The 26,868-nt window shown below is 42.4% G+C and overlaps 1 protein-coding gene across 1 annotated transcript; it reads right to left on the reverse strand.

Annotated features, from left to right (window-relative positions):
* Positions 1-438: 438 nt before the first annotated feature.
* hif1ab (hypoxia inducible factor 1 subunit alpha b) lies at positions 439-26,632 on the reverse strand. The gene is made up of 15 exons (XM_060917679.1): positions 26,264-26,632; positions 14,714-14,916; positions 13,835-13,980; positions 13,666-13,750; positions 13,438-13,547; positions 11,699-11,901; positions 6,792-6,898; positions 6,463-6,610; positions 6,090-6,352; positions 4,379-4,602; positions 4,148-4,267; positions 3,716-4,038; positions 3,106-3,211; positions 1,919-2,036; positions 439-1,775 (listed from the first exon to the last, which is right to left on the reverse strand). Exons 1-15 carry the CDS (start codon positions 26,293-26,295, stop codon positions 1,621-1,623), a joined length of 2,343 nt encoding a protein of 780 aa, XP_060773662.1. The 5' UTR covers positions 26,296-26,632; the 3' UTR covers positions 439-1,620.
* Between the last annotated feature and the right edge of the window lie 236 nt (positions 26,633-26,868).

Genomic DNA, 26,868 nt, shown 5'->3' on the forward strand with positions numbered 1-26,868 from the left:
CACCCGGAGGAAACCCACGCGGACATGGGGAGAACATGCAAACTCCGCACAGAAAGGCCCTCACCGGCCACGGGGCTCGAACCCGGACCTTCTTGCTGTGAGGCAACAGTGCTAACCACTACACCACCGTGCCGCCCGGGCAAAATAATTATTGTAAATAGTATGAAATGTAAATTAAGTAATTTACAGAACATTATCACTGTTTTTGCAGCTGAATCAATAAGCTACTTAATGGCAGGTGTTTTATTTAATTTTATTACTTGTAAACGTGGTTTTACATCATATAAAAATCACTAATGCATGATCTCAGGACTAATTGCTTTAATAGCTGACAAAGTCAAACCGTAAATATCTCCTAATGCTTATTGACAAGCACTTCGTAGTTGGCTGTTTTTTTTTTTTTTAAAAAGGCATCAAAGAAAACAAGTACCACAAAAATTCTGGTCCACAATTATCCTTTAATGATTATGGAAAACAAACAAACAAAAAAAATACAATACAATTAGTGTTAAGGAAATGTGTACAGACTGCTGAAATAAATGAAGAGTAGAGTAGAACCACAAAAGCAAATGTTTATCCTACTGCAAAATATACCAGAATAAAAATAGCTGCAGGACAAAGTCGACTGATGAAAGCACAAGGAAAACATGTTCGTTTATGTGAGCAGTAATGTTCTCTATACCATTAGATACTTGAATAACCGTTATCAGCTTTGTAAGATCACACTACATTACGCTTCAAAAGCATAATATTAACATCTACCCTGCTGGATGACATGGGGCAAGCATGAAGTGTAAGCACCCATTAAGACAGGAAAGAAAGGAGGGAAAAAAAAAAAAAGACTGCTAAAAATATTAAAACAAATATCATAAACTCAACATCTGTTTCAACCTCTTCGAGATAGGACAGGATGTAAGAAACATTTGCACATTGCCGAAAATGTCACAATTTCAATTTAGTTCCCTTTTGCACATTTGTGAGAACTGCTTTTACCAGTGCACTTACTGATGAACTACGAGTATGCCCATAGCAATAAGAATATGAATATCTGCAATGGAGCCTATGGATGGGGAAAGAAACTCTTAAATGTAACCATTCACGAACAAGACTGATAAATGAGAAAAGCAACAGAGAGAAAAAAAAATGGTTATAATATTTGTTAAAAGTACATATTTGTTTAAAAAAAGGTTTTGTATATTGCATGAGCTGCTGGTATTCTATCTTACGAAAATAGTTTATTGTGCGACTTTAGCTGCAATACAAAATGCTTGGGGTGTTGGGAGACAAAAACACTGGACAAAAAGGGACAGAGTGTGGGACGAGTGAATATTTGTGTTTAGGGAAGTGTGCGTTTCACATTAAGGCTCTTGACTTTGCTCTTGGTCATAGTGGAGGCTACTCTCCTCTGCTTGGATTTGCGAGAGAAAATGCATCTCTGATAAATCATTAAGGATTTGGCCTCCAGACCATTGGTATGTGGGACACCCGTTAAGGGCGATGGAATATGTAGGGACAGTCAGCAGACTGTGAACAGGTGGGGCAATGGTTCTACTTTGGAAGGTAATGTGTGGTGGGGTATACAGAGGGATACAGTGTCCGGAATTGCTAAGCAAGCTAGACTCAGTTAACTTGGTCTAAAGCACGCAGCAGCTCCTCGCCCTGCAGCAGGGGATGACGGTCCTGAATAGGGGCGTTGACCTCGCAGTCGTAGCGTGTCAGTTGTGGCAACCCTCCGCTGCTTTCAAATGAGCTGCACAGCAAACGACTGGCCACGTCTTCAGAGAAAGACAAAAATAGCCATTACTTTTAAAACAGCAAATAAAAGGCAAAGCATGTCACCTATCGCTCATATTTCAGTATGAGTGATCGAGCTTTTGTTTTGTAACAGATGATCAACTTTGTGGTTCGTGCCACTTACCAGACGGTAGTATCAGAATGGTTTTGTTCCCGCCGAGCAAGCTCGAACCTTTAACCTCCAGCACTTTGGCCCTCTTTCCAGGCTCAACAACTTCATCCACAGATTGGAGCAAAGCATCCTGCGATAAAGGAGACATTAGCGTACTTGCAAATAGGGCTGCACAATTAATCGAATATCGCGATTTTGGCTGCCACGATTAAATTAAATGAAAATCGCGATTTATTTCCATTTAAAATGCGAGCTCTGCTGTATATCTGATCAAGCACTTTTTGACCAGTACTCCGCCAAACCATTAGGGGGCGAACCGACGCATGTAAGGTTTCATTACTCCGCCTAAATAAGCAAGCAAGCAAGCCAAGTGTGCGCAGAGCTTCAGTGCAGTGGTATCTTCTTCAAGGGGTGACAGCGTGAGGGTAGGTAGCAGATTGAGGTGAGAGAGAAAAGCTAACTATGTCGGTACAACAGACTATTTAGCACTGTTTTTTAACAATGTTGTGACCTGCCTTCGCTCATGTTTAAAGCCAGAGCATGTTGATAGGCTGGTCTTTCTAGCTAAAAACTTGTAGGCCTCAGTATAATGCTATGTAATTGTTGCAACTGAGTTTTCAGTTCCTTCATCCTTTGGTAATTTCTTGGATAAATTTCATTTATTTGTCATTTGGAAATCAGAATTTCTCTTTTAAATTTCATTCTGCACTGAAAGCTGTTCATATTGTTTGTTTGAATATAGTGAAATAAAATTTAAAAGTGATTTCCCTAACATCAAGAATAATCGTGATTAATAATCGCGATTACAATTTTGATCAAGATAATTGTGATTATCATTTTTTCCATAATCGTGCAGCCCTACTTGCAAATGTAGAAAGACATTTCGTATTATGAAATGCGAAGTTTGCTGACTAAATGTTTAAATCACTGTTTTAGCTTTAATTACAAGCAATAAAAAAAAAAAAGAGCACAGGATTTTATTGCCATCTTTAAATAAGTTGTACTACGAAAACAAACAGGAATCTACATTATTTTCAGAGCAGACAACTCATTACTTTAAGACTTTCACAACCTTTACAATACAGACATTCATAAAAAAGACTTTTGAATAAAATATGTGCCTGATGACAAAAATGCTATTTTAAAAATGATAATACTCTTAAAAACAACAGACGTGAATAACAGAGTTGAAGACTGACCAGCCCGACAGCCTGAGACAGTGATGTAATCTCCAGTTTTCTCTTCCGCTGGGCATTCTGGACAGTTAACACCTTTTCAGAAAGCCCTTGGTCTTGCCCTTCCATTCTGGAAAGCAGGAGTTATTTTTGTTAATGAATGTTATAATCTTACATCTTGCCACACAAAACAACCATCTGAACATTTCACTTGAGCATGATTTTAGCACGGATCAAAATTTTAAATATAGTTCAGGTAAGTAGGAGTGTTTCTGTTTAGCTTTAGCTGACAAGTCATATTTCCACCTTGAAAAATAAAAATAAACCTTTTTATCTCCTCAAATTTCCCCAACCCCAAAATGCAGCCTTTCCTGTCTTATCAAAAATGAATGCTTTGAGTAACTGACTGTATACAAATGTGTTAGCATACATATGCAGACTAGAAAAGGCAGATCTTGCAGTTTAAATAGTTCCACCATTGTCCAATCAACCAGTTCTGGCATTTTTATTTGTGAAGTACACGTGTTCTATACTACAAGTACGAAGGTGAATTATTTAACTGCTGAAAAAAGGTTCTTTTTTTTTTTTAATCACCAAGATTAAAACAGATGATCAAACTGGGGAGAAAATTTACCTCTTGGCCAATGGGATGTCCACCTGTGGGGTGTTCTTGAGGGTTTGGGAGTTCTCATTGAAGGGTGTGACAAAGATGCTGCTCACTTCCTGCAGCAGGTGGAGGGGAGAAGGGACATGGGATGATGGCTCTGCTTTTAGAGAGCCGTTGGAGCTGGATGTTGAAGACGGACGAGTAGGTGACTGCTGGAAGAGGGAGCTCACGTCAGAACCGGTCTGAGGACCAGAGGGCAGTGGGTCCAGAGGGGAGGGGACATGGAGCTGGAAATCATCATCCATTGGAATATATGGGGCGAGCATCTCGAGTTCAAGGTCACCCATTTCCTTAAAGGCAGCAAATGAGACGACACTTTAGTCTGTGCAGCTTATTCAGAGTAAGCATAACGAAGTGTTGCATGGACAGCGGCAAGTGGAAAATGTCTGTCAGTCTTACGTGCGTGTTAAACTGGGTGTTGGCATTTGTGTCAGTAGCAAACATTTTCTCAACCAAATCCAGTTTAAATTCAGAGCAGATATCTGAATCCACATGGAAGTAATCTGGTGGACTGCTGGGCTGCAGGGACAGAGAAAGTAAACAACAATTTCAGCATATCATCAGAACTCCCCCCCCAGCCATAATGGTATCAATAACAGAACCGAAAAGTAAATTCTGCACAAGTACTACCTCTGAGGAACTGGTGGAGCTGGAAGGAGTATTGGCAGTGTCCGGGGTGCGGCGTGATGAGGACGAGAATGAAAAGTCCTCTCCTCCAGACTCCATTTTCACCAAAGCTGGAGATGGCGTGCTGGGAGCCAGTGGTGACAGCGGCAAAGGGAGTTTCTCAGTGGTGGAGGGTAGCATGACATCATTGTAGAGGGGCACCTCCTTCAACAGCTGCATCTCAGAGTCTGAAAAACGTTAGAGGTTTTGTTGCTCTTGTAATCTTCATGATAGTGTATAGTGGAACTTCAGCGTATGCTTTTAAGCTTATTTGAAATAAATAATTTTAGGAAAAAATGTGTTTTAATATTTATATTTCCTGCTGATAACTGGGGCATCATACCAAATGGCTACTAAATCACTTAATTCATCAACTCGTCAACACTGCAAATGCTCACTGTATGTTCAGCCACGAACATGCACTACATGGCCAAAAGTTTATGGACACCTGAACATCACACCTGTGTGTGCTTATTGAACATCCCATTCCAAATTTAGTCCTCCATTGTTATAATAATCTCCGCTCTTCCGGGAAGGTTTTCCACTAGATTTGGGAGCATGGCTGTTGGGATGTGTCCATTAAGCCACAAGAGCATTAGTGATGTCTGGCACTGATGTTGGCTGAGGAGGCCAGGGGTTTGGTCAGCATTCCAATGGTGTTTAATGGATTCAGGTCTGGGATCTGTGCAGGCCACTCAAGTTCTTCCACTCCAGCCTTCGTAAACCATCACTACGTTCACACTGCAGGCTGAAGTGACTCAAATCCGATTTTTTCGCCCATATGTGACCTGTATCCGATCTTTTATTGACAATATGAACGACACAGATCTGATTTTTTCAAATCCGACCCAGGCCGTTTGGATATGTGGTCCTAATTCCGATTCCTATCCGCTCTTTTCATATGCGACTTCAGTCTGAACCGCCAGGTCGCATTCATCCGACTTACACGTCATCAACAAGCCACAAACGTCACTATTCTGCGCTGAAGTAGGCGGCGGGTCTCTCTCAAAAAAAAAAAAGTTACAACAACATGGCTTTGATGTTCCTTTGAACGGAGGTTGCAGTCACTACCCTGCAGAACGCCTGAGCCAAAACCCTTGCCCTCTTCCTTCTCAACCTCCTCCTTAACATCAGGCTATCGTGCATGTTCTGGCTCTGTCGCAACAACAACTGCATCATCGCCAGGTACTCCATGCTGGCTACTGTCATACACAGGAAACTTTAGGTTACTTCCGTAAACACTGGCCATGCTCACTGCGTGTGACGTCGTCGTATCCTGCAATGCGCATGCGGAACACTTTTAGGTCGCTTTTCGTTCATACCGAGGATCACATACAAGTCGCATATATTTGTTAATGTGAATGACCTCACAAAAAAATCGGATTTCACAAAAAAAATCGGAATTGAGCATTAAGCCTTGCAGTGTGAATGTAGTGCATGTCTTCATGAACTACATGCTTTACGCACACAGGCATCGTCATGCAAGAACAGGTTTGGGCCTTTCAGTTCTAATGAGAAATTGTATCCAAAAGCATCCTATACAATTACGCGCTTCAAACTTGGTTGCAACGGATTGGGGAAAGAACTACATATGGGTGTGATGGTTAGTTGTCCAAACTTTTGGCTATATTTATACTGTAGGCCTACTTATACTGTGCAGAAGGGGTGTATTAACCTTGGCTGTCAAAATCAAGGGAAATAATGGTATCCCCTGCAGCTGGAGCCAAAACAGTGAGGGCTTCTGGCTCATCCTTTAGTTTCTCATACAGGCTCTTGGGGCTCTCCACAGAACACGTCAGTAGGTCTTTCTTGAAGAGCTTCATCATGCCCATAACTGAACTGTCCTCCTGCTCTACTTGCAGGTCCTTGTCCTTCTCCACAGTCTTCTCAGGCACAGTCTGTTGTAGAGAAAGAACCACGTCCTCCTCCACAATACCACTGCAAGACACATCAGTGGCAGCACAAAGATTACATTTCATCGCAATTCGTTTAACAGAGTAAGCAGAAAAGCAACCTTAGTAACAGGAGCAAGTGAAATTATGTTTTACCTGAGAACATAGTTGACACACACAACGCACTGTGGCTGGGAGTTCTTGGGGTTGTAAATGACTGTGGCTTGAGTTTCGACCCATGCATAGCCCGACTTCTTGGCCAGCATTCGATACTGACCTGTGGTAGCTTGGCCCTTTGCAAACACTTAAGATGGAAAAAGGGAAATGGCAAATTTTCTAGGCACAAAATTTATTTTCTGAGCAGTTCCACCAAACATTTGGCAGTTTAGTGTGCAAAAAAACATTGAGTGCAGTTTCTATCATGTAGGTGTCAGCATTATAAGACAAGTAGTGTATAAATGATCTTACATATAAATGAAACTTACAATTATGATGTGTCCTTTTGAGGTGGTCAGAGTCCAGGGCATGATAGTACTCATACACAGACCTATTTAGCAGGTCATCTGGCTCATGTCCCATCAGCTCTGTGATTCTGGTAGACAAAGATGATGATTATTCATATATAGGCCTAAGAAAGATGCAATTAATTCCCGGTACTTTCAGAGAGTAGACAGGATTATCGACATTCTAGTCATATAACACTATAGAGTCGAACGAAATAGCTTTTCCAAGACATTGGTCAATATATTATAGGAAATAATATTAAAGATTACATAAAAACGGAGCGATTATTAATTCCAGAGGCGCTCCCCAGTTTGCATTAAGGTATGTAATGAGAAGATTTAACACTATGTGATGCTACTTATTTAAAAAAGTTTTTGTTATAATATAATTTAATAAGATATTATTAAGTGCAAGCCAAACCCCATTTCAACATGTTCACAGTACGTTAAAGTGCATATTCTGGACCAATTTCGTGTTTTTTTTTTTATATGAAAGTATATCCCTTTACACACTCATCCAGAAGGGTAATTTTGCACAAGGCCATCTGTCTACAGCAGAAAAAAATAAAATAAAACGCGTCTGGAAAAATCCCAAGGGAGTCTGGAGCCAGATTCGTGACGTTATCTGCGGAAGCACGAGCAGGCTGCGTGACCTTTGCACGGTTTCATTCAGTGCACAGCCTGTGTAGACCAAGCACTCCCATTTCTCTCTCATTGTCCAGTCTTTTGGAAAATGACGAGTACTAATCCCATCAAAATTGGTGTTGCTACACCCTCCTACGACATCTGTTAACCATTTTTATAATTGCGCGATAACGTTGAAATTTGCAGAAAACCACCCACAGAGGTAGCAGTAGGGGTTTGGTGCAGTGTGGATTGGGTGGCAGTCGAAGGCAGGGGCCTCGACGACCTGATCCCCGGACACAGCGGCTGGCCGTTGGGACATGGAATGTCACTTCGCTGGGGGGGAAAGAGCCTGAGCTTGTGCGGGAGGTTGAGAGGTACCGGCTAGAGATAGTCGGGCTCACCTCCATGCACAGCTTGGGCTCTGGAACCCAGCTCCTCGAGAGGGGCTGGACTTTCCATTTCTCTGGAGTCGCCCGTGGTGAGCGGCGGCGGGCTGGTGTGGGCTTGCTTATAGCTCCCCAGCTCAGCCGCCATGTGTTGGAGTTTACCCCAGTGAACGAGAGGGTCGCCTCTCTGCGCCTTCGGATTGGAGAGAGGGCTCTTGCTGTTGTTTGTGCCTACGGGCCAAATAGCAGTATAGAGTATCCGGCCTTCTTGGAGTCCCTGGGAGAGGTACTGAGGGGTGCTCAGACTGGGGACTCCATTGTGCTACTGGGGGACTTCAATGCTCACGTGGGCGACGACAGTGACACCTGGAGGGGCGTGGTTGGGAGGAACGGCCTCCCCGATCTGAACCCTAGTGGTGTTTTGTTATTGGACTTGTGTGCTAGTCACGGTTTGTCCATAACGAACACCATGTTCGAGCATAGGGGTGTCCATAAGTGCACGTGGCACCAGGACACCTTAAGTCGGAGGTCGATGATAGACTTTGTAGTCGTTTCATCTGATCTCCGGCCCTATGTCTTGGACACTCTGGTGAAGAGAGGGGCTGAGCTGTCAACTGATCACCACCTGGTGGTGAGTTGGATCCGCTGGCGGAGGAGGAAGCTGGACAGACCTGGCAGGCCCAAACGTATGGTGAGGGTCTGCTGGGAATGTCTGGCCGAGCACTCTGTTGGGTAGGTCTTTAACTCCCACCTCCGGGAGAGCTTTTCCCAGCTTCCGAGGGAGGCGGGGGACATTGAGTCTGAGTGGACCATGTTCTCTACCTCCATTGTGGACGCAGCTGTTCGGAGCTGTGGCCGCAAGGTCTCCGGTGCCTGTCGTGGCGGCAATCCCCGAACCCGGTGGTGGACACCGGAAGTAAGGGATGCCGTCAAGCTGAAGGAGTCCTATCGGGCCATGTTGACCTCCGGGACTCCGGAGGCAGCCGACGGATATCGGTAGGCCAGGCGTGCTGCATCTCGGGCAGTTGCGGAGGCAAAAACTCGGAACTGGGAGGAGTTCGGGGAGGCCATGGAGAAGGACTATCGGTCGGCCTCGAAGAAATTCTGGCAAACCGTCCGGCGCCTCAGGAGGGGGAAGCAGTACTCTGCCAACACTGTTTACAGTGCGGGTGGGGAGCTGTTGACCTCGACTGGGGACATTGTCGGGCGGTGGAAGGAATACTTTGAGGATCTCCTCAATCCCACCGTCAAGTCTTCCACTGAGGAGACTGAGGCTGATGACTCAGAGGTGGACTCGTCCATTACCCAAGCCGAAGTCACTGAAGTGGTTTGCAAGCTCCTCGGTGGCAAGGCACCGGGGGTGGATGAGATCCGCCCTGAGTATCTCAAGTCTCTGGATGTTGTGGGGCTGTCTTGGTTGACACGCCTCTGCAACATCGCGTGGCAGTCGGGGACAGTGCCTCTGGAGTGGCAGACTGGGGTGGTGGTCCCTCTTTTTAAGAAAGGGGACCGGAGAGTGTGCTCCAATTATAGGGGAATCACACTTCTCAGCCTCCCAGGGAAAGTTTACTCCAGGGTACTGGAGAGGAGAATTCGACCAATAGTCGAACCTCGGATCCAGGAGGAACAATGCGGTTTTCGTTCTGGTCGTGGAACACTGGACCAGCTCTATACCCTTCATAGGGTGCTCGAGGGTTCATGGGAGTTTGCCCAACCAGTCCACATGTGCTTTGTGGATCTGGAGAAGGCATTCGACCGTGTCCCCCATGGTATTCTGTGAGGGGTGCTTCGGGAGTATGGGGTTCGGGGCTCTTTGCTAAGGGCTGTCCGGTCCCTGTACGAACGGAGCAGGAGTCTGGTTCGCATTGCCGGCAGTAAGTCAGACCTGTTCCCAGTGCATGTTGGACTCCGGCAGGGCTGCCCTTTGTCACCGGTTCTGTTCATAATTTTTATGGACAGAATTTCTAGGCGCAGTCAGGGGCCGGAAGAAATCCTGTTTGGGAACCACAGGATTTCATCTCTGCTTCTTGCAGATGATGTTGTCCTGTTGGCTTCTTCAAACCAGGACCTTCAGCATGCACTGGGGCGGTTTGCAGTCGAGTGTGAAGCGGCTGGGATGAGAATCAGCACCTCCAAGTCTGAGGCCATGGTTCTCGACCGGAAAAGGGTGGCTTGCCCTCTCCAGGTTGGTGGAGAAGTCCTGCCTCAAGTGGAGGAGTTTAAGTATCTCGGGATCTTGTTCACGAGTGAGGGAAGGATGGAGCGTGAGATCGACAGGTGGATCGGTGCAGCCTCCGCAGTGATGCGGTCGCTTTACCGGTCCGTCGTGGTGAAGAAGGAGCTGAGCCAAAAGGCGAAGCTCTCAATTTACCGGTCGATCTACGTTCCGACTCTCACCTATGGTCATGAGCTTTGGGTAATGACAGAAAGAACAAGATCGCGGATACAAGCGGCTGAAATGAGTTTCCTTCGCAGGGTGGCTGGGCGCTCCCTTAGAGATAGGGTGAGAAACACAGTCACTCGGGAGGAGCTCGGAGTAGAGCCGCTGCTCCTCCACATCGAGAGGAACCAGCTGAGGTGGCTCGGGCATCTTTTTCGGATGCCTCCTGGACGCCTCCCTGGGGAGGTGTTCCAGGCATGTCCCCCCGGGAGAAGGCCCCGGGGAAGACCCAGGACACGCTGGAGGGACTATGTCTCTCGGCTGGCCTGGGAACGCCTCGGTGTTCTTCCCGAGGAGCTGGCCGAGGTGTCTGGGGAAAGGGAAGTTTGGGCTTCCATGCTTAGACTGCTGCCTCCGCGACCCGGTCCCGGATAAGCGGAAGAAGACGAGACGTTGAAATTTGCAGAAAACCATCAGGTCGTTTTCTCAAACAAACCAGCACTGACGTAGGATTCAGAGGGAGATGTCCCGCATGCAACGTCACGAAAATCAATGTTTCCTGGGAAATCCAAATGCCAAGTTTTTTCGGAGGCGGACCAATTCGCCTCAAATTGCTTGATTTCAACTGAATTTTTCTGGTACTGCGCAAGGTTTAAAAAAAAAAAAAAAAAAAAAAAAGGCAGAAAATTACAGATATTTGACCAAAGTTTAATATAAAATAGGAGAATTACATTGATCTTGCTCCTGAATTTACCCGTGATATGCACTTTAAAATCTCATCTCATTATCTCTAGCCGCTTTATCCTGTTCTACAGGGTCACAGGCAAGCTGGAGCCTATCCCAGCTGACTACAGGCGAAAGGCAGGGTACACCCTGGACAAGTCGCCAGGTCATCGCAGGGCTGACACAGACACCCATTTCACACTTACGGTCAATTTAGAGTCACCAGTTAACCTAACCTGCATGTCTTTGGACTGTGGGGGAAACCGGAGTACCCGGAGGAAACCCACGCGGACACGGGGAGAACATGCAAACTCCGCACAGAAAGGCCCTCGCCGGCCACGGGGCTCGAACCCGGACCTTCTTGCTGTGAGGCGACAGCGCTAACCACTACACCACCGTGCCACCCGCACTTTAAAATGCCTTTCATTATTGTAAGGAGATGGTTATTTAAAAACACCACCAGGTGGTGATAAAACTAAGCTTTCCCTTCACATTGTAAATACTCCATGCATGAGCAGAACTAGTTAGGGTTTTAACACAGTGACTCGAAACCTCAAATGCCTAAAAGAATAATAGTTAAAAGACACAAAGGAACAAAAATCCATGGGAGGGAAGAAGAGAAAACATGGCTCTCAAATACAATTCCTCCCCCCCCCCTTTTTTTTTTAAATTACATAAAAACAAGTATATTTTCATGTAGCACTGGTATGAAATAAGTTAGTGAAAACGAAAGCATTAGATTCAATTAGCATAGTACGATTAACTTTCTTCACCTCTCATCACAATATGAGAACTTCATGTCCAGAGTATGGCGGCTTAGGAAAGTTTTGCTATCCAGAGGCACCTCAATGTTGGAGGGGTGAGGGATAGGCTCACAGATCAAAACCAGATAGGTAACGGAGGGCTCTTTAAATCCACCTTCCCCAGATTTATCACCGTCCTCCTGAACACGCACATGTCCTGTGCAGTGAAGAACCTGGAAAACAAGACAGATCAGCATCAGCAAGAATGAGCAAAGATAATTATTTTACAGTCTCACCAAAAATAACATTGCCTCAAGAACTAACAAGACAATGGTTAAAAATCTGACTAGATCTTATACTATTCTGTTAGGTGAGACAAATGAGATAATAGGCTGAGAAAAATTCACCCTTTTCTTGCTGATGTTTGCCCATCCTAGGTAAGATGTAATTTCCAGGGCTGTGAAATGGAAAAAGTAAAATCCGAGGAAAAAAAAAATAGATATGTATATATGCAGGGGGTCGGGGGGGGCGCATGCATTTACACGACAATCAGAGTGGCAAATTAAAAATAAAAGTTATAACACTAATAAACATTTAGTAAAAAGTATCATGCATGATCAACAGACAAGTATGAAAACAAGATATAAATACCTGGTAATCTGTAATTTGACAGCTTTAATTTCACCAGTTCTGCGTGTTTCTTTTCCTACACATGATCTTCCTCCTGATCCGTATTTTACATCCTAATGGCATAACGCACAGTACACCTTGCCTGGTTCCTCGACCTTTCGGAAGTGTTTATAAAGATGGTCGTTTCCGACTTTAAATTCCAGCCACCGCCAATTCCATGGATTCTCGATACCGTTTTCCTTGTCTATTTTTTTCCCCACATTGTCATTATCGCCATCCTCCCTCTGTACAATGTCTCTCCGCGACACAGACATACCGAAAAAATCTTTTATCACTTAATCACAAGCTATATTGACAATGTGTTTGAAAAGAGTAACCCGAAAATGGTAAGAAAGAAATGGCGCCGTCATAAAACGGTCTACGATGTTATGTTTTTTATATATATATATATATATATATATATATATATATATATATATATATATATATAAAAAACTCGTACAACGTCGTAAAATATAGACACCCTGGCGTTAGATTCCCCCCCCCCCCCCCCCCCCCCAATCCAGTAAACAATGTACTCATCGGCGATTACGGTCCCCAATCATTAGCAGAGTACCCCCACCCCCTACTTTTTTTTTTTTGCAAAAATACACAAATTTACAAAAATGGTATTTTTGCGATCAAATGCGTGGATTTTTCACAGCCCTGAATTTCAGATACACCCTGGGATTTTGACCACAAGATTATAGTGACTTACTCTGTACCTGACTCACAATGTTTCCTTAAGTCTAGGTCACAACCGGACGTACGATTTTTTGGCCGTGCGATTTTTGGCGTTTTCCAAATCGCTGCGTTTTTTTTGTTCGTGGAGAAAGACGCACGTTGGCCGCAAGTTTGTCTTGCAACCTGAAAAAAAACATAAGCGCCTGTAGAGTTTGCTTGACATGACAAAGAACCTCTGCGGCCGGTCTCGAAAATCAGCACGTCAAACGCGCGCCCTCCGTGCGTTTCTTGCACGTAGACCGGCCGTAGGAGCACGTACGGCTGGTTGTGACCGAGGCAATAGTTAAACTCCATGCATCATGTGTACATCTGTGCTTAGATAAGTATGGGGTAATTAGTAATGAACACAGACTTACTTTCCAAGTGGCAGACTTGATGTTGACAGTGCGTCCTCTACTAGTGAGCGTGCACTTCATACGCAGGAAGAAGCTTCGCTCTGTGCTTTGCTCCTTGGTTTTCTTGGACCCTGCACAATAAGCAAGGAACACAAGGTCATGCGCTAAAGTCTACTTAAATGTATCTCATTAGTACCAAGAGTAAACTTAACAGCCAACCATTTATATGAGGTGAAGTGAGTGACTCACCAGTTCTGAGCAACAGCATTTCCCTTATTTCCTCATGATCACAGGGATGTGCAAAGTCAAAAATGCTGTGGCCGGTCAAATCAAACTGAGTAACAAGGAGATGAACAAAACAGCATTACACAGACAACCTGAGAACACAAAAGTTACACGAGTTTGGGAAAGTATCTACCTGTGTGAGGCCCATGCATTTGCAGATATTTTCAGAGAGATAGACCATGTCTCCATCCTCAGACAGCACCATTAGGAAGCCTTCCAGGGCCTTCAGGTAGAAGCTGTTCAGCTGGCTCTCCAGCTCAGACTCTTCCTCTGCGTCATCTAAACACAGACAGTTCAGTCTGACTTTTTTTTTTTTAAATCTACCATCAAACTCATTCTTTTGGTGTTTGAATTATTAAATTCCCTACGACACCATTACTAGCAGATAGCTGTTATACTGCTTAAAAATGCAATACACTGAAACATTCTATAGCTAATGCTACCATTAGTTCTTCTTCCTCTTACTTTCACAGGAAAGCTAGTTACAAAATCTAGAAAATAGTGATGTCTAAACACGCACCCAGCAAACAGAGATTGCCTGAACCCACTACCCACATCAGATTTGGATCACATCTCAGTAATGCTGATAGCCTTAACTGATTTAACAATTGCAAGTGCCATGATGCAACACTATGATTTAAGCGGATGTGTTACACCTCTTAACATTTTTGCAAAATAAATGTCTTAACTAGTGATGTTAATGAAATATATGCTGAATATTGGCTCCAATAATCAATCAGTTGACCCTTACTAAGATATTGTGGATGTTGGTGTGGGGATGAGTCCATATTAGCCTATGCATATTAAGTTGAAGTTATACTTCAGCCATGAATTTTTTTTTTTATTTCACTTTCCTTTAAAAAGTCAATTGTCCATAAAGATGTGTTTACTGCTGCCTTGTGTTTATCAATTATTGACCAAGGTAATCCCTTAAATTTTGCAATCCTCATCTTAACAGTTTTGGACTGTCTACATCCCCCGCTACTGAAATGCATTATACATATCCACTGACCCTTGGACTGACTAGAGTTCAGCAATTTTCTCATGCGCAAGTAGCTGATAGTGAGCCTCATGATGGAGGCCTTGTCCAGGTGGGAGGTGACATTGTGGGGCAGGGGCAGCTGGTGTGCAAGCTCGTAGAACACCTCAGACTCTTTGCCCCTGCGACATCGGGCCGCATCCCTGGACTTCTCCTTCCTGCGCTCCGAGCTCACCCTGGAAAGACAAGGAGGGAATTATTTTAGCAGTGCATCTACTGTGCGAGACTCCCACCAAGCCTGACGGAGACATGGGAAGTAAATGCAAGGTCACTTCAGTTGTCTTCCACCATTTCATCTCGTTTGCATAGGCCCTGTATATGGGTAGTTCTTCGGTAATGGAATTACATTCACAGTAAAACGTGGTAACTTTTTTAGCTGCAGTACTCAAGATATAATGGTATTAAATACAAATTTCACACTGTACGGGGTATGTTTTGGCCCTAAAAAAAAAAAAAAAAAAAAAGCATAGAAAAATTGGCTGTTTAACTCTGAACACAAAATCTTTTATGAGGAAAGAAAAGTCAGTAAGGGAATTACATCAGAAAAAAACTGAACTTTAATTTCCTAAAATTCAAACCAAGATTTCTCTGAAGCAACACTGCTATAATTGAGATGATTTTTAAATATGGTTTTCAGCACGTTTGGCCTTGGATTCCACACTTCAGCAAGGTCACTGAGCTGACAAGTTAAGGCAATATTAATAACTTCATAATTTGGCCTCTCTGCTGAAGAATTACCCACATGCAGTCTTCTTGGCCCACCACAAATACAGGAGGAATAATCTAGATGTGGTGGAGTGATGGTATTACAGAATAGATTTGCCAAGATCAAATGGTTGGCCAGTTACAGCCACAGTCAAGTTTAGAAGTTCCCATTCCAAACAGAGAGGAAAAAAACAAAACGTTAAAACAATGCAAGCGAAACAGGAAGTCTTTACAAGTTATTTATCTGGTTAGTCATCTTGTTCCTCACATAATACAGTAAAGCCAGATATGAAAATCAAATTTAACATACTTGAGGAAACAACTGCATACGTCTACTATTTATATGCAAACCATTCAATAGATTTTGTGTATATATAAAAAAGATTTCAGTGCTGTGGAAAGCACACAAAAAGTTCATCTCATCTCATTATCTGTAGCCGCTTTATCCTGTTCTACAGGGTCGCAGGCAAGCTGGAGCCTATCCCAGCTGACTACGGGCGAAAGGCGGGGTACACCCTGGACAAGTCGCCAGGTCATCACAGGGCTGACACAGACAACCATTCACACCTACGGTTAATTTAGAGTCACCAGTTAACCTAACCTGCATGTGTTTGGGCTGTGGGGGAAACCGGAGCACCCGGAGGAAACCCACGCGGATACGGGGAGAACATGCAAACTCCGCACAGAAAGGCCCTCGCCGGCCACAGGGCTCGAACCCGGACCTTCTTGCTGTGAGGCGACAGCGTTAACCACTACACCACCGTGCCGCCCACACAAAAAGTTAATTATTACAATTTAAATAACATCTAAAATATGTAAAAATATAATTTATATATTTCACCAAACAGTAATACACTGCAAACTGTATATCAAATACCTAAATATTCTATAAAACGTGTTTCATGTAAAGCCTTTACTGACTGGCCCCAACGACTTCCATTTGGCTTCCATTATAAGGCAGCTTAAAATAAACGGAAATAGTCTGTGGTAACCACCCACAATGCTTAACTTCAAGTGTCCATGTGGAATACAGGAGCGCTGTCTGTTTTAAAAATAGTCCCATGTCCCGTTAGTCTGCTTCGGAAACCAAAGCAGGAGTTGAATTCCTGTCCCTCCCCCACAAAAGCATAACAAAGAAGAACTGACTTCATCCCTAAGGCAGCCTTAAGTGTCCCAGTTACAAAATTCAGGCATTTTATGGTTTTCGGAGTTAAAAAAAAAAAAAGGAAGATGATCACACAAGGACACTATAAACCTTTTAAGCTAGCTAGCAAGCACAGACATTAATGCTAACATAAGCTGATGCAATAATGTTTATGCATCATTGTAGACACATCAAAATGCTAACTACCACAGAATACACGTTTTTGGTAACGAAATCCCTCCAGAAGCAGAATGACACCACTCAATCTGGCAACACAGAAATAGCAGCTGGTGCTGTTTGATGAGTGGCATCTTTATAATTGTAATCTGATGCTTGTAGTATTTTAATAAAATGATGCCATAATCCCTTACACTGTTTTAAAAGTTGTTGTTTTTGTCCCCCCCTTCCCCCAGAGCATCCAACTGTATTAACTTCAGGCTTCATATGTCCTGCTATGGAGCTACTTGCAACAGTGCTCACTAGGCCATGTTTGAAGATTCAAGAAAGATGTAATGCAGAGGCTGGCATCACGAGATGCAAAATACTCACTGCCCACTCGCATCACTGTATTGTTCTAGCCACAATGGCCCGCAACTGTTTTAAACTACAGCAAGGTTTATAAAGGGTGGCTGATGTCTTGTGACTGCAGTAAAAAGCTTCTTTATAATCCTGCAATTTAATCCCTAGTTTTCATCCCCTGCTGGCCAAAAGGAGATCACGTTGTGGCGATGTCCGTCCGTCCGTCCGTCTGTCCATCCGTCCCGGAAAGAGTACTCGCATTCTGAAATCAACTCCTCTCTCAGTTTTTTGGAGGAATTTCATGAAACTTGACAGGATTCTTTGTTGCATGTCGGTAAAAGGCATATTGCAATTTCATTCAATTCTGTCACATTTTACCAGAGTTATGGCATAATTGCCAGCGGGGGATATTGTGCTCTCAGAGCACTCTTAAGGGGTATTCACACGGCAACTTTTACTCCGGTGTAGCACCGGGGCTGCCCCAGTAGAGCGTTCACACGGTACAAAGTTATACCGGTGTAGCCCCTGAAAGCTGCTTAAACAGGTGCAAATCTAACCCTGCTCGGGAGGTGGTTTAAGAAATTTACTCCAGAGTAAATGCTAGTTTGCGGGGCAGCGCCGATATAAAATGGGACGTCTGATCGCTACAGGGGTAGACTCGCTACGTGTGAGAAGAGTTGATTACATACGGGCATTGCATAATTTGCATCCTGGTATTTTGCGCTTCCAAAATGGCGAATATCAACAACAACAGAACTGCGTGTCTTCCAGTGTTGCCAGATTGGGCGGTTTTAAGTGCATTTTGGCAGATTTGAACATATTTTGGGCTGGAAAACGTCAGCAGTATCTGGCAACACTAGTGTCTTCATCCATGTTGTTTTCCCGGCGCTTGGTGATGCCATGACAACCGGGAAAAGGAAGTACATTTTCACGCATGCGCATATTTCATTTCTGCATTATTACTATCGTATAGCACGGTCGCAAAAACTGCCGTGTGAACGCAAGTGGGGCTGCACCGGTGCTAACACGCTTCTCTCTAGTAAGCAGGTTTGTGACGTGTGAACGCTCCACAAAATTTACACCGGTGTAAGATATATCGCAACAAAATACATCGGTGCAGCATCGATGCAAATATGTGCCGTGTAAACACCCCATTATTTAACAAGTTTCCATGGGAGGACTGAGAAATTCTGAGGCCTGCTGAAAGGAATTTGGGCTACTTCATTCTGCATCAGTTATAGCCGAGTACACATTTTACAAGGCAAAGCTTTACTCCTATGTAATACCAAAATCTATGTGTAGCAGCAGCACCAACAGCCTTATTTGCACACATGTACTAAAAACATGAATATCCAACTCCATTTGCAAGCTACTGGCCTGGACAAAGAACACACTTTTATTGCGGGGTGTGTTTTGATGCTTCTTAAAAAAAAAAAAAAAAAAAAAGATGCAATTCAGAATCTCAGTTACCTTTAAATATAATGTTCTTCATTTCATTAAAAATGATATTTTCTCCCAATTTGGTAATTCAGCCATTCCCACCCAGCCTCCCTTTCCCCTGTCACATAACAGCTTTCCAGCCGACATGGAATAAAATAACCGCATCTCTCCCAATTTCACTCTCTGGGACTCTTGGCTCTGGTATTGTCCGGATTCAAACTCATTTTTCTGCCAATCAGGAATGCCAGATAGTGGACGTTTTAGCTATCACTTCTAACGCAGCCAAGAACAGCTGTTCTTGAACCACTGTAAGCTGCATGCAAATAGTACTGCAATAAAATTGTGTACACATGACAGTCACGCAGGTGACACACAAAGGCTGGAAAAAGCAGTTTAATAATTTATGGTGTTAATATTGGTGCAGGGTTCTTACTGGCACTTGTCATGCTCATCATTGATGAACATAATCCATCAGTGACAAAGAAAATTACTAGCAGTCGTCACAGTGACGAACGTATTTATCATCATAAGTCATCTTTTCTAGAAAATCGAGCGTAAACAATGAGCACACGCTTGTGGCAAATAAAAATCGACTGCACATAACTACCAAACGATAACTACCGTATTTTCTGGACTATAAGCCGCTACTTTTTTCCTAGGTTTTGAACCATGCGGCTTATACAAAGGTGTGGCTATTCTGTGGATTTTTCTTCCACCGCTAGGGGCGCTCTAACCGGAAGTAGAATCAAAAATAAGATAGACGAAAAATCAATGCAAAGAAGAATTAGCAGATCTTTAGCAGATAGAACACGCACGACAAATTACTAACTGGTAATTATTTTCAAATCCAGCGAAGATCATTAAAGTGACTTGTGGTTTCAAACACAGGAGAAATGAAGGTAAATAAATACCGGTTATTTTCTCTTGGTTCTGTTCTGTTTTAATCAGCAAAGTTGCTTCCGTGTTAAAAGGCACTGTTCGGAAAGAATCTGTTCAGGTACATACATGTACATTTACAGTACAAAATCGTTCTGTACATGCAGTAAATATCTAATTTTTCAACATAGATATCTGCGGCTTATAGCCCGGTGCGGCTTGTATATCTTTTTTTTATTTTTTATTTTTAAAATAGAGCGGATGCGGCTTATATACAGGTGCGCTCTATAGTCCAGAAAATACGGTACCAAGCTTTGACCAATCGTAATGTGTCTTAATCGGCCTGGTGTGGTGTTGTAATTGTCTTTGCATGAACCAAACAATGGCGCATTCTAAGCTGATGAAGTTTTTGGGTGGTCTTCTTCAAGCACTGAAGATGATTTAAGGGCTGGAACAGCCACAGGGAGGCACACTCAGAACCCTGATCATCCCCGAGCACATCGGACAGTATCAGTAATACAGGGGTCAGTTTTAAACCAAACCCCGCCATGATTTCCTCAAAGTGGAAATGCCAAGTCTTCAGTCTACCTCCTGAGGTGAATCACAAGACAGCCAACATTCGTTGCAAAAGCAATTAATCATTTCCTACAAAGGACAAACTGCGTCAACAGTCGGTGTAGGTAGTGCTACAGGCAGCAAGGCAAGGAAATGAGTAATATGAGAGTTGTCTCATTACTATGAACCAGATAATCTGTGTCTAAACATGCATATTAAATGAAACAGTAAAAGGGGGAGTGTTTTTCACCGTGGTGAATGCTATATTCCAAATCACCTTGTCTACGAACAGAAAACCAAAAACCTAAATGCATAAATTTACTTGTCTGAATGGGCCGGGTATAGCGTTCCAGAGCTATCCCACCCTGGTACATTAATTTCTAAATGAATCTGCTCAGGCTTGTTATAGATCACCTTCAGGGGATGAGCTTCCAATCAGGATGAGATGTATGCCAAAACATGCTCAGCTCCAGGGGTTGCATTTATCAAAAAGTGTGCACAGAACAAATTTTAAAATTTGTTTGTAACAACCATCAGTATGCATGAGGAAACTGGCATTTATCACACATGCGTGTGCAGAGCCGTACATAATGGATGCCGATAAAACCTACACATTCTAAATAGCTCTGCTTGTACATGGCCATGCTGATTTGCATAAAGACATGCCCCCAGATCACGATATATGGTCAACAACTTCTCTTTAAAAAACAGAGCGTCCTGCTCATGGCACTGTTTGTTGCCGGGATCAGACTGCATGAATTCAGCCTGGTTTTGACACAAATTTGTCATGGCCAACAAATTTCTATTGTCGGGCCCAAATATAAATGTCAGGAATGATAAACAGGCCTTGTGGTGTGACATAACTGAAGAACAGCAATTAAAAAAAAAAAAAAATCTAGCATAGCTTGAGACCTCCTACGACATGTTCCTTGATAGCCATTTCTTGACACACACACACCCCCAACGACACGCAAAGACATGAATGATGATTGGGTGGGGTAAAACTTGTAGTTTTGCCAGTCTCCTGACCAAGACACGGTGAGAATTTATGGCACCATGATTGTCCAATATGACATGGTGACCATCATGAAAGACAAAAATACTGTGTAGTCTGATCTCCACCATTAGATGATAAACTTCAACAGTGAAGCGGAGTAAAACAAAAATGGTTTAGTTTTTACACTTGTGATTAGTTTGTCAAAGAAATGAATATGATTTTTTATGGCTACATGTCTGTGTTACAGGTGATTTTTGAAATCAGGTGAATCCGAGTTCACCTGATTAGGTCGACACATGCTTAAAAGCCATTTTTTAGGGGGTTCAGAAAACAACGAGAACACTTCGACAACCACTCTTCAACTTTCCACCTCATTTCTCACTCACCACACCTCCTTTATATCCTCTATCCTCTTATACCTCTCTCTCCAGAATTGTATTTATATACCTGCCTTTCTAATTTAATTTGCTTTTTTCCCCTCCACTTTTTATTGTCCTTGCTGGGAACTGAACTCGGGACCTGCTGCTTTGAAGTCCACCACTTTACTGCAGAGGATTCAGGCACAACAAAGAAATTAAACATTCCAACAGATCACCCAACCCTAACCCCAATTCACCTCGCTAAAGCTACAATCAACTAGGTGAATCCAGATTCACTCCATTTCAAAAAAAAAAAAAAAAAAACCTGTAACATCTGCATTATATTGCCTCTATTACATTTATAAAAAAATACAAAATGGGAGTGAAGGAAGGGAAAGGAGATAAAAATGCAATCCTAGGAATTTCCCATGCAGAAAGAAACGAAAGGGTAAGTCATTTTAAACTTGTAAGTAAGAAACTTTGAGTCCGAGTTCTTCCCCAAGGTTAACTGTCCTACTGATATCACAAGCAGAACAATAAAAACTTGCCCTCTTGCAGCCTTCACCAACTCACCCCATTCTTATCCAAACAGCAAGAAAACCATAGTTGCTACAACAATGGCATTGTAGGTGGTCAGTGGCCTACAAGAATAGAAAAGGAAGTGCATGAAGGCTATCAACACCCTGCCAGGATGCAAAATAGAAGGTATATTAATTAGAAAAGAAGCTTCGATACAATAGTAAGAAGGAAATTACTTTGAAGAACTTATTTAAAAGGATATTGCAACACACTTAAATATACATGAGGCAACGGCCCTCACACACAGACAGGGGAATATACATAAAAATTGGACAGTATTTAAGAAATGTGAATCGTTAGTTTAAGTTCATGTTTGTTTATGAGGATGGCATGAAAATTAACAAATGAATAACTGTGATATTACAAGCTATAATTTTTTAAAGCTATCACAAAAGATTGGAGTTATAAACTTTACTAAAAAGTGCTCAGTGTTAATATGAGAGTAATTTAAAACACTGAAGTAAAACAGCTGCACTGTTTACGCTGATAAATACGCCCACTGGAAAACAGGTCATGCCAGATATTTTGTAAACAAACAGATTATGACAACACATTAACAGATAAGCAGAACAGCTGTGTTTAAAACTTGTTAAAAAGGCTCAAGATTAAAAAAACAAAAAAAAAAAACCCTAATAGTTTTTACATTTCTCCTTACAATTAAACTGTTTCTCCAACAGCTTTTATTTAGAGCAAAGGAGAAGCAGACAATAAATACTCTGCATATTTGAGAACTTTAAAAGAAGTGTCTTGGGTGCCGTTCCCTCGTGAAACTGATGGTAAAATGATCAGGATCATCAGGAATAAGATATAAAACTAAGACAAACCGAAAAATTCTCATAACTACTCTAAGCCGCACATTAAAGCTATCTACAAAAAAAAAAAAAAAAAAAGCAGCTTCTAAACAGAGAAGTCTACTTGATTTTATATATTATATTTTTGCAATTGAATTATTCAGTTACTTTGAGGAACTATTTCAGCTCTAGGAACACGGTTCTCTACGTTTTGCAGATTTCACTCTGGCACAACACTTTCTATAATGTGTGCATTATCCAAGTTGTTTGTGTGTAAACGTGTTGCATACAGGTAGAACATTCACCTAAACAACTTTACGGTTACATAAAAACAGCTGAGGGTTTTTACAGCCTTTGGTGGTATTCGTGCCCCAAGACTCAGAACCCATTCGTTCAGCAACATGTACTGAAATCTGAAGAGTACCATAAACGCTGACCAGTGGTATAGATTAAATTAAACAGTCGTTTTAGACAGAAAATGAGCACGTTTATTTTCTTTGGCCTGGCCCAAAATAAACATTTAACATTACAATTTAGCTCAACAACACAAATTAAAGTGCCACAACCTTTTAAGAGCACATTTCCTCCGCTGCAGCCTTGTGATAGCAAGGAGGAGAAATCTGTTCGAGCAGTTGACTCTGGCTGTCAAAATAACATTTCACTGATCGAGTGCTAAAAATCTACATTGGAATACTTAATCTGTCATGTTCTACTAGCTCAAAAACCTATAATTTATGACTCCGAGATGAACAAAAGCTTGAACCGGGTGCCTGAAACAACCAAATTTAATGTGCAGCCTCTTTGCCCGGAGGACAAAAAGTTCAATAACCAGAAAAAGGGATTAAGCATTAAGGGAGTAGGGATTTGACTTTAATAAGACATTTTTGGCATGGATGTTAAACTGTATGTGCCTTGTGGTGGGGGTGTGTATTACACACCCTCTGCACTACACACACCTGCCGGGGGCTACTTTGTTCTTGGCCAGTTCCCTCCCACCTGTCTGCTGCCAGCCACACAGTGTCAAGAACAAGCTTCTACAAGATACATGAAGCCAGATGACTGCATCTTTTCGAACAAACTCAGGAAAACGCTATCAACAACCTTGAGCTCACAGACACCTACGATTAGCTAGTGTCACCATCACTGACAGGGAAGAGAGAGCATGCCGTCCCTCGCACCTGGCTCATCTCGCTCTCTTGGACATAGATGATTCGGTACTGTCGGGATTTGAATTCGCAATGCATAAAAAGTGCAGCACAAAGCTGTTATATAATTCTCCTGCTTGTACCATATGCAGTCATCTTGCATTCACAGATCTTCTCTCATCTCATCATCTCTAGCCGCTTTATCCTGTTCTACAGGGTCGCAGGCAAGCTGGAGCCTATCCCAGCTGACTACGGGCGAAAGGCGGGGTACACCCTGGACAAGTCGCCAGGTCATCACAGGGCTGACACAGACACAGACAACCATTCACACTCACATTCACACCTACGGTCAATTTAGAGTCACCAGTTAACCTAACCTGAATGTCTTTGGACTGTGGGGGAAACCGGAGGCACCCAAAGGGTATTCACAGATATCAAAAGGAAAATAAGGATGCTAGCCAGACTCGAATACTATCTTTTATATGCGACAAAGGAAGACTTTTCGTCATGGGCACAAACACAACATGCAGCATTAGACATACAGAAAAGGATCCTTATGGCTACATGCTGCCGTCTGAATTTGCTTCCCTTAGTATATATTAAAAATTTATTTAACTAGCTAACCACCTCACTATATATTAAGTTAACCAACACTTTTAGCCCGAGCAATGCAATCACAGTACTAGGCCGCACATTAAAAACACTCTCGTGCTCAGCAGGCCATAATTTGCCTCTAGTGACACTGGGTCCAATGCAGTATAGTAAAGACGGCATTCAAACTTAATTCATCCAGTTACTCGACGACAAAAATGACCTGCAATGCAAGTCACTGCTTTGTATGATCGTAAACAGACAAAAACAACATGCCTTTAAATTAATATTAAACTTAAAATTAACCAGACACCTCTCTTACGAACATAAATGCTTAATCCCATAGTACAAAGTGACTTTCGTAGAACCTTTTGAAAACAATATACAAGAAAGCATGTTCGGCGAACAGTGACAGGATTACCCATCAGTCATTGACACCATCCTCAATGTGTCAAAAAATTTGACAAGAAGCCATTAAGTAGCTTATGAGGTTGGTTGTAATCATGTTAATCACCTAGCAGTCAATGAGACCACATCTCACACACAAAATGATAATCACGCAGAATGATAGCACTAATCCCAACACATATATATTTTATTTCATTTTTATTTATTGATATGCTGCTGTGATCCGAGCTCTCAAACAGTGTTTTGTTGTATAATGTGCAACGACAAAGAAATCAAACAGTAAGAGAAGAGAAATCATGTGTTGCAATGACATGTATCCTCTTTTCAGTAGAAAATATGTGTAATGTGCTTATCGCAAGTTTTATTTGCAACCTTCACTGTATTGCTCAAAAGAAAAAGAAAGAAAGAAAAGTCCTAAATGAGATCACTTAGATACTACAACTTTTACTATTGACTTTGACCTCTGGCACACAAAAATGTATACCAAAACAGAGAATAGTTAGGAAACAAGACAAGTCACTCCTTTTACTGGTAGAGATCAGGTCACAAGCAGAAGCAGGAAATCCTATTGACGTCAAAGCAGATACTGAGTAAGATAGGAGTGAAAACCACGACCAAAAAAAAAAAAAGTCAGATATTTTCATAAGGCACCAAAAATATGGGTTTAATTGTCAACTCCAGATGAACTCACTCAGTGAAATAAAGCACAGTACATTGTTATTACAGATTAACTAAAAAAAAAAGTTATCGTTTAACATTCACTCAAACTTCCAGAATCATTAACAGGAGGTGGTAGTAGTAGTAATAATAATAAAGCTACAGATAATTATTATTATTATTAGCAGGCTGATTATTGTGCACACTCCACACCAAGTGATGCCACGCAGACAAGAGAACCATCACAAAATATGAAGAAACTTAGTCTCCATTTTCGCTTCAAGTCATTAATATTAATAAAACACATCCTCAGACTGCAAATATAAAAATGCTATAGCTATAATTTTAGCTAATATGAAACAATAAAAGAAAAAGAAGATACAATACATTAATACGCTAACAGGCTAATAGGTACCGAGCTATACAATTCATAACCGTATTTCCAGTATCGTAGTAGTAAAAAGAAAATCGTAGTAGTAAAAAGAAAATCGACTAATACATTCAAAATAAAGCATTTCTGCGGTACAGAGTGAATCGTAGAAGCATTGTTTGTCTTGTGTGCAAAGTTATTGTGAGAGAAATGCTTCAGACAGACCTTCAACACAAAATGGCGACCCGGCTAGCAGAAATGCTGTTGCTAACTTAGTGTTAGCTTGAAGCATCATTGCTAACAGCAGCAGCAAAACAGGCTTAAGGGCATCACGTCGTATTTAACCAACTGAAGTGTAATACAAGCAAGGAAACACGTTAACTCTACCTTTTCTTTTCGGTGACAACTCCAGTATCCATTCCTGGGTGAAACCTCTCAGTGTGTAAGGTTTTACCCCTAAACCACCGCGGCGACAAAACAAGTGGCTAAGCTAGCTGGTTCCCAAGGCCGACAGAACGAAGGACGTGTCCGACTGTCTTTACAAATATGACGCAAGACTTTCCCCCCCCAAAAAAAAAAACAACCCACACACAGAGGAAACACGTGCTAAAAGTATTTTATCCAAGATTGTGCTCAGTCAAATTCAAGAAGTTGTTCGAATCTCTAAAAGCCCGAAAAGCAAAACACTTGTACACAGTTACTACGAACCACCCAGCCAGTGCGCTCTGTAACTACACACTATGATGCGCGTTCATGTGTACGGGAACGCGCAATCACATGCTTCCTTGGCATGGAGACAGGAAACGTCACTAAAACCTCTTAACTGCAGCTCTTTCCATAGGCTCTTTGTAGGCTAAAGATGGAAACAAAATTTAGAGCAAATTTGAAAAGGATCAACGACATGTCACCTCAGTCTAAGGACACTGGTATGAAAGTGGCATGGAGTATGAGTGCACATATACACTACCGTTCAAAAGTTTGGGGTCACCTTA

Source organism: Neoarius graeffei, chromosome 3, assembly GCF_027579695.1.
Source record: "Neoarius graeffei isolate fNeoGra1 chromosome 3, fNeoGra1.pri, whole genome shotgun sequence".
Taxonomy (NCBI): Eukaryota; Metazoa; Chordata; class Actinopteri; order Siluriformes; family Ariidae; genus Neoarius; species Neoarius graeffei.

Excerpts from the sequence above, each read along its gene's own strand:
- hif1ab (XM_060917679.1), bottom strand. The coding sequence starts at position 26,295 with ATGGATACTGGAGTTGTCACCGAAAAGAAAAG. Across the intron at positions 6,353-6,462 it reads TGTGTCAACTATGTTCTCAG|TGGTATTGTGGAGGAGGACG; the intron begins GTAAAACATAAT and ends TGTGTCTTGCAG. Across the intron at positions 2,037-3,105 it reads TGTCTCAGGCTGTCGGGCTG|GATGCTTTGCTCCAATCTGT; the intron begins GTCAGTCTTCAA and ends CCTTTATCGCAG.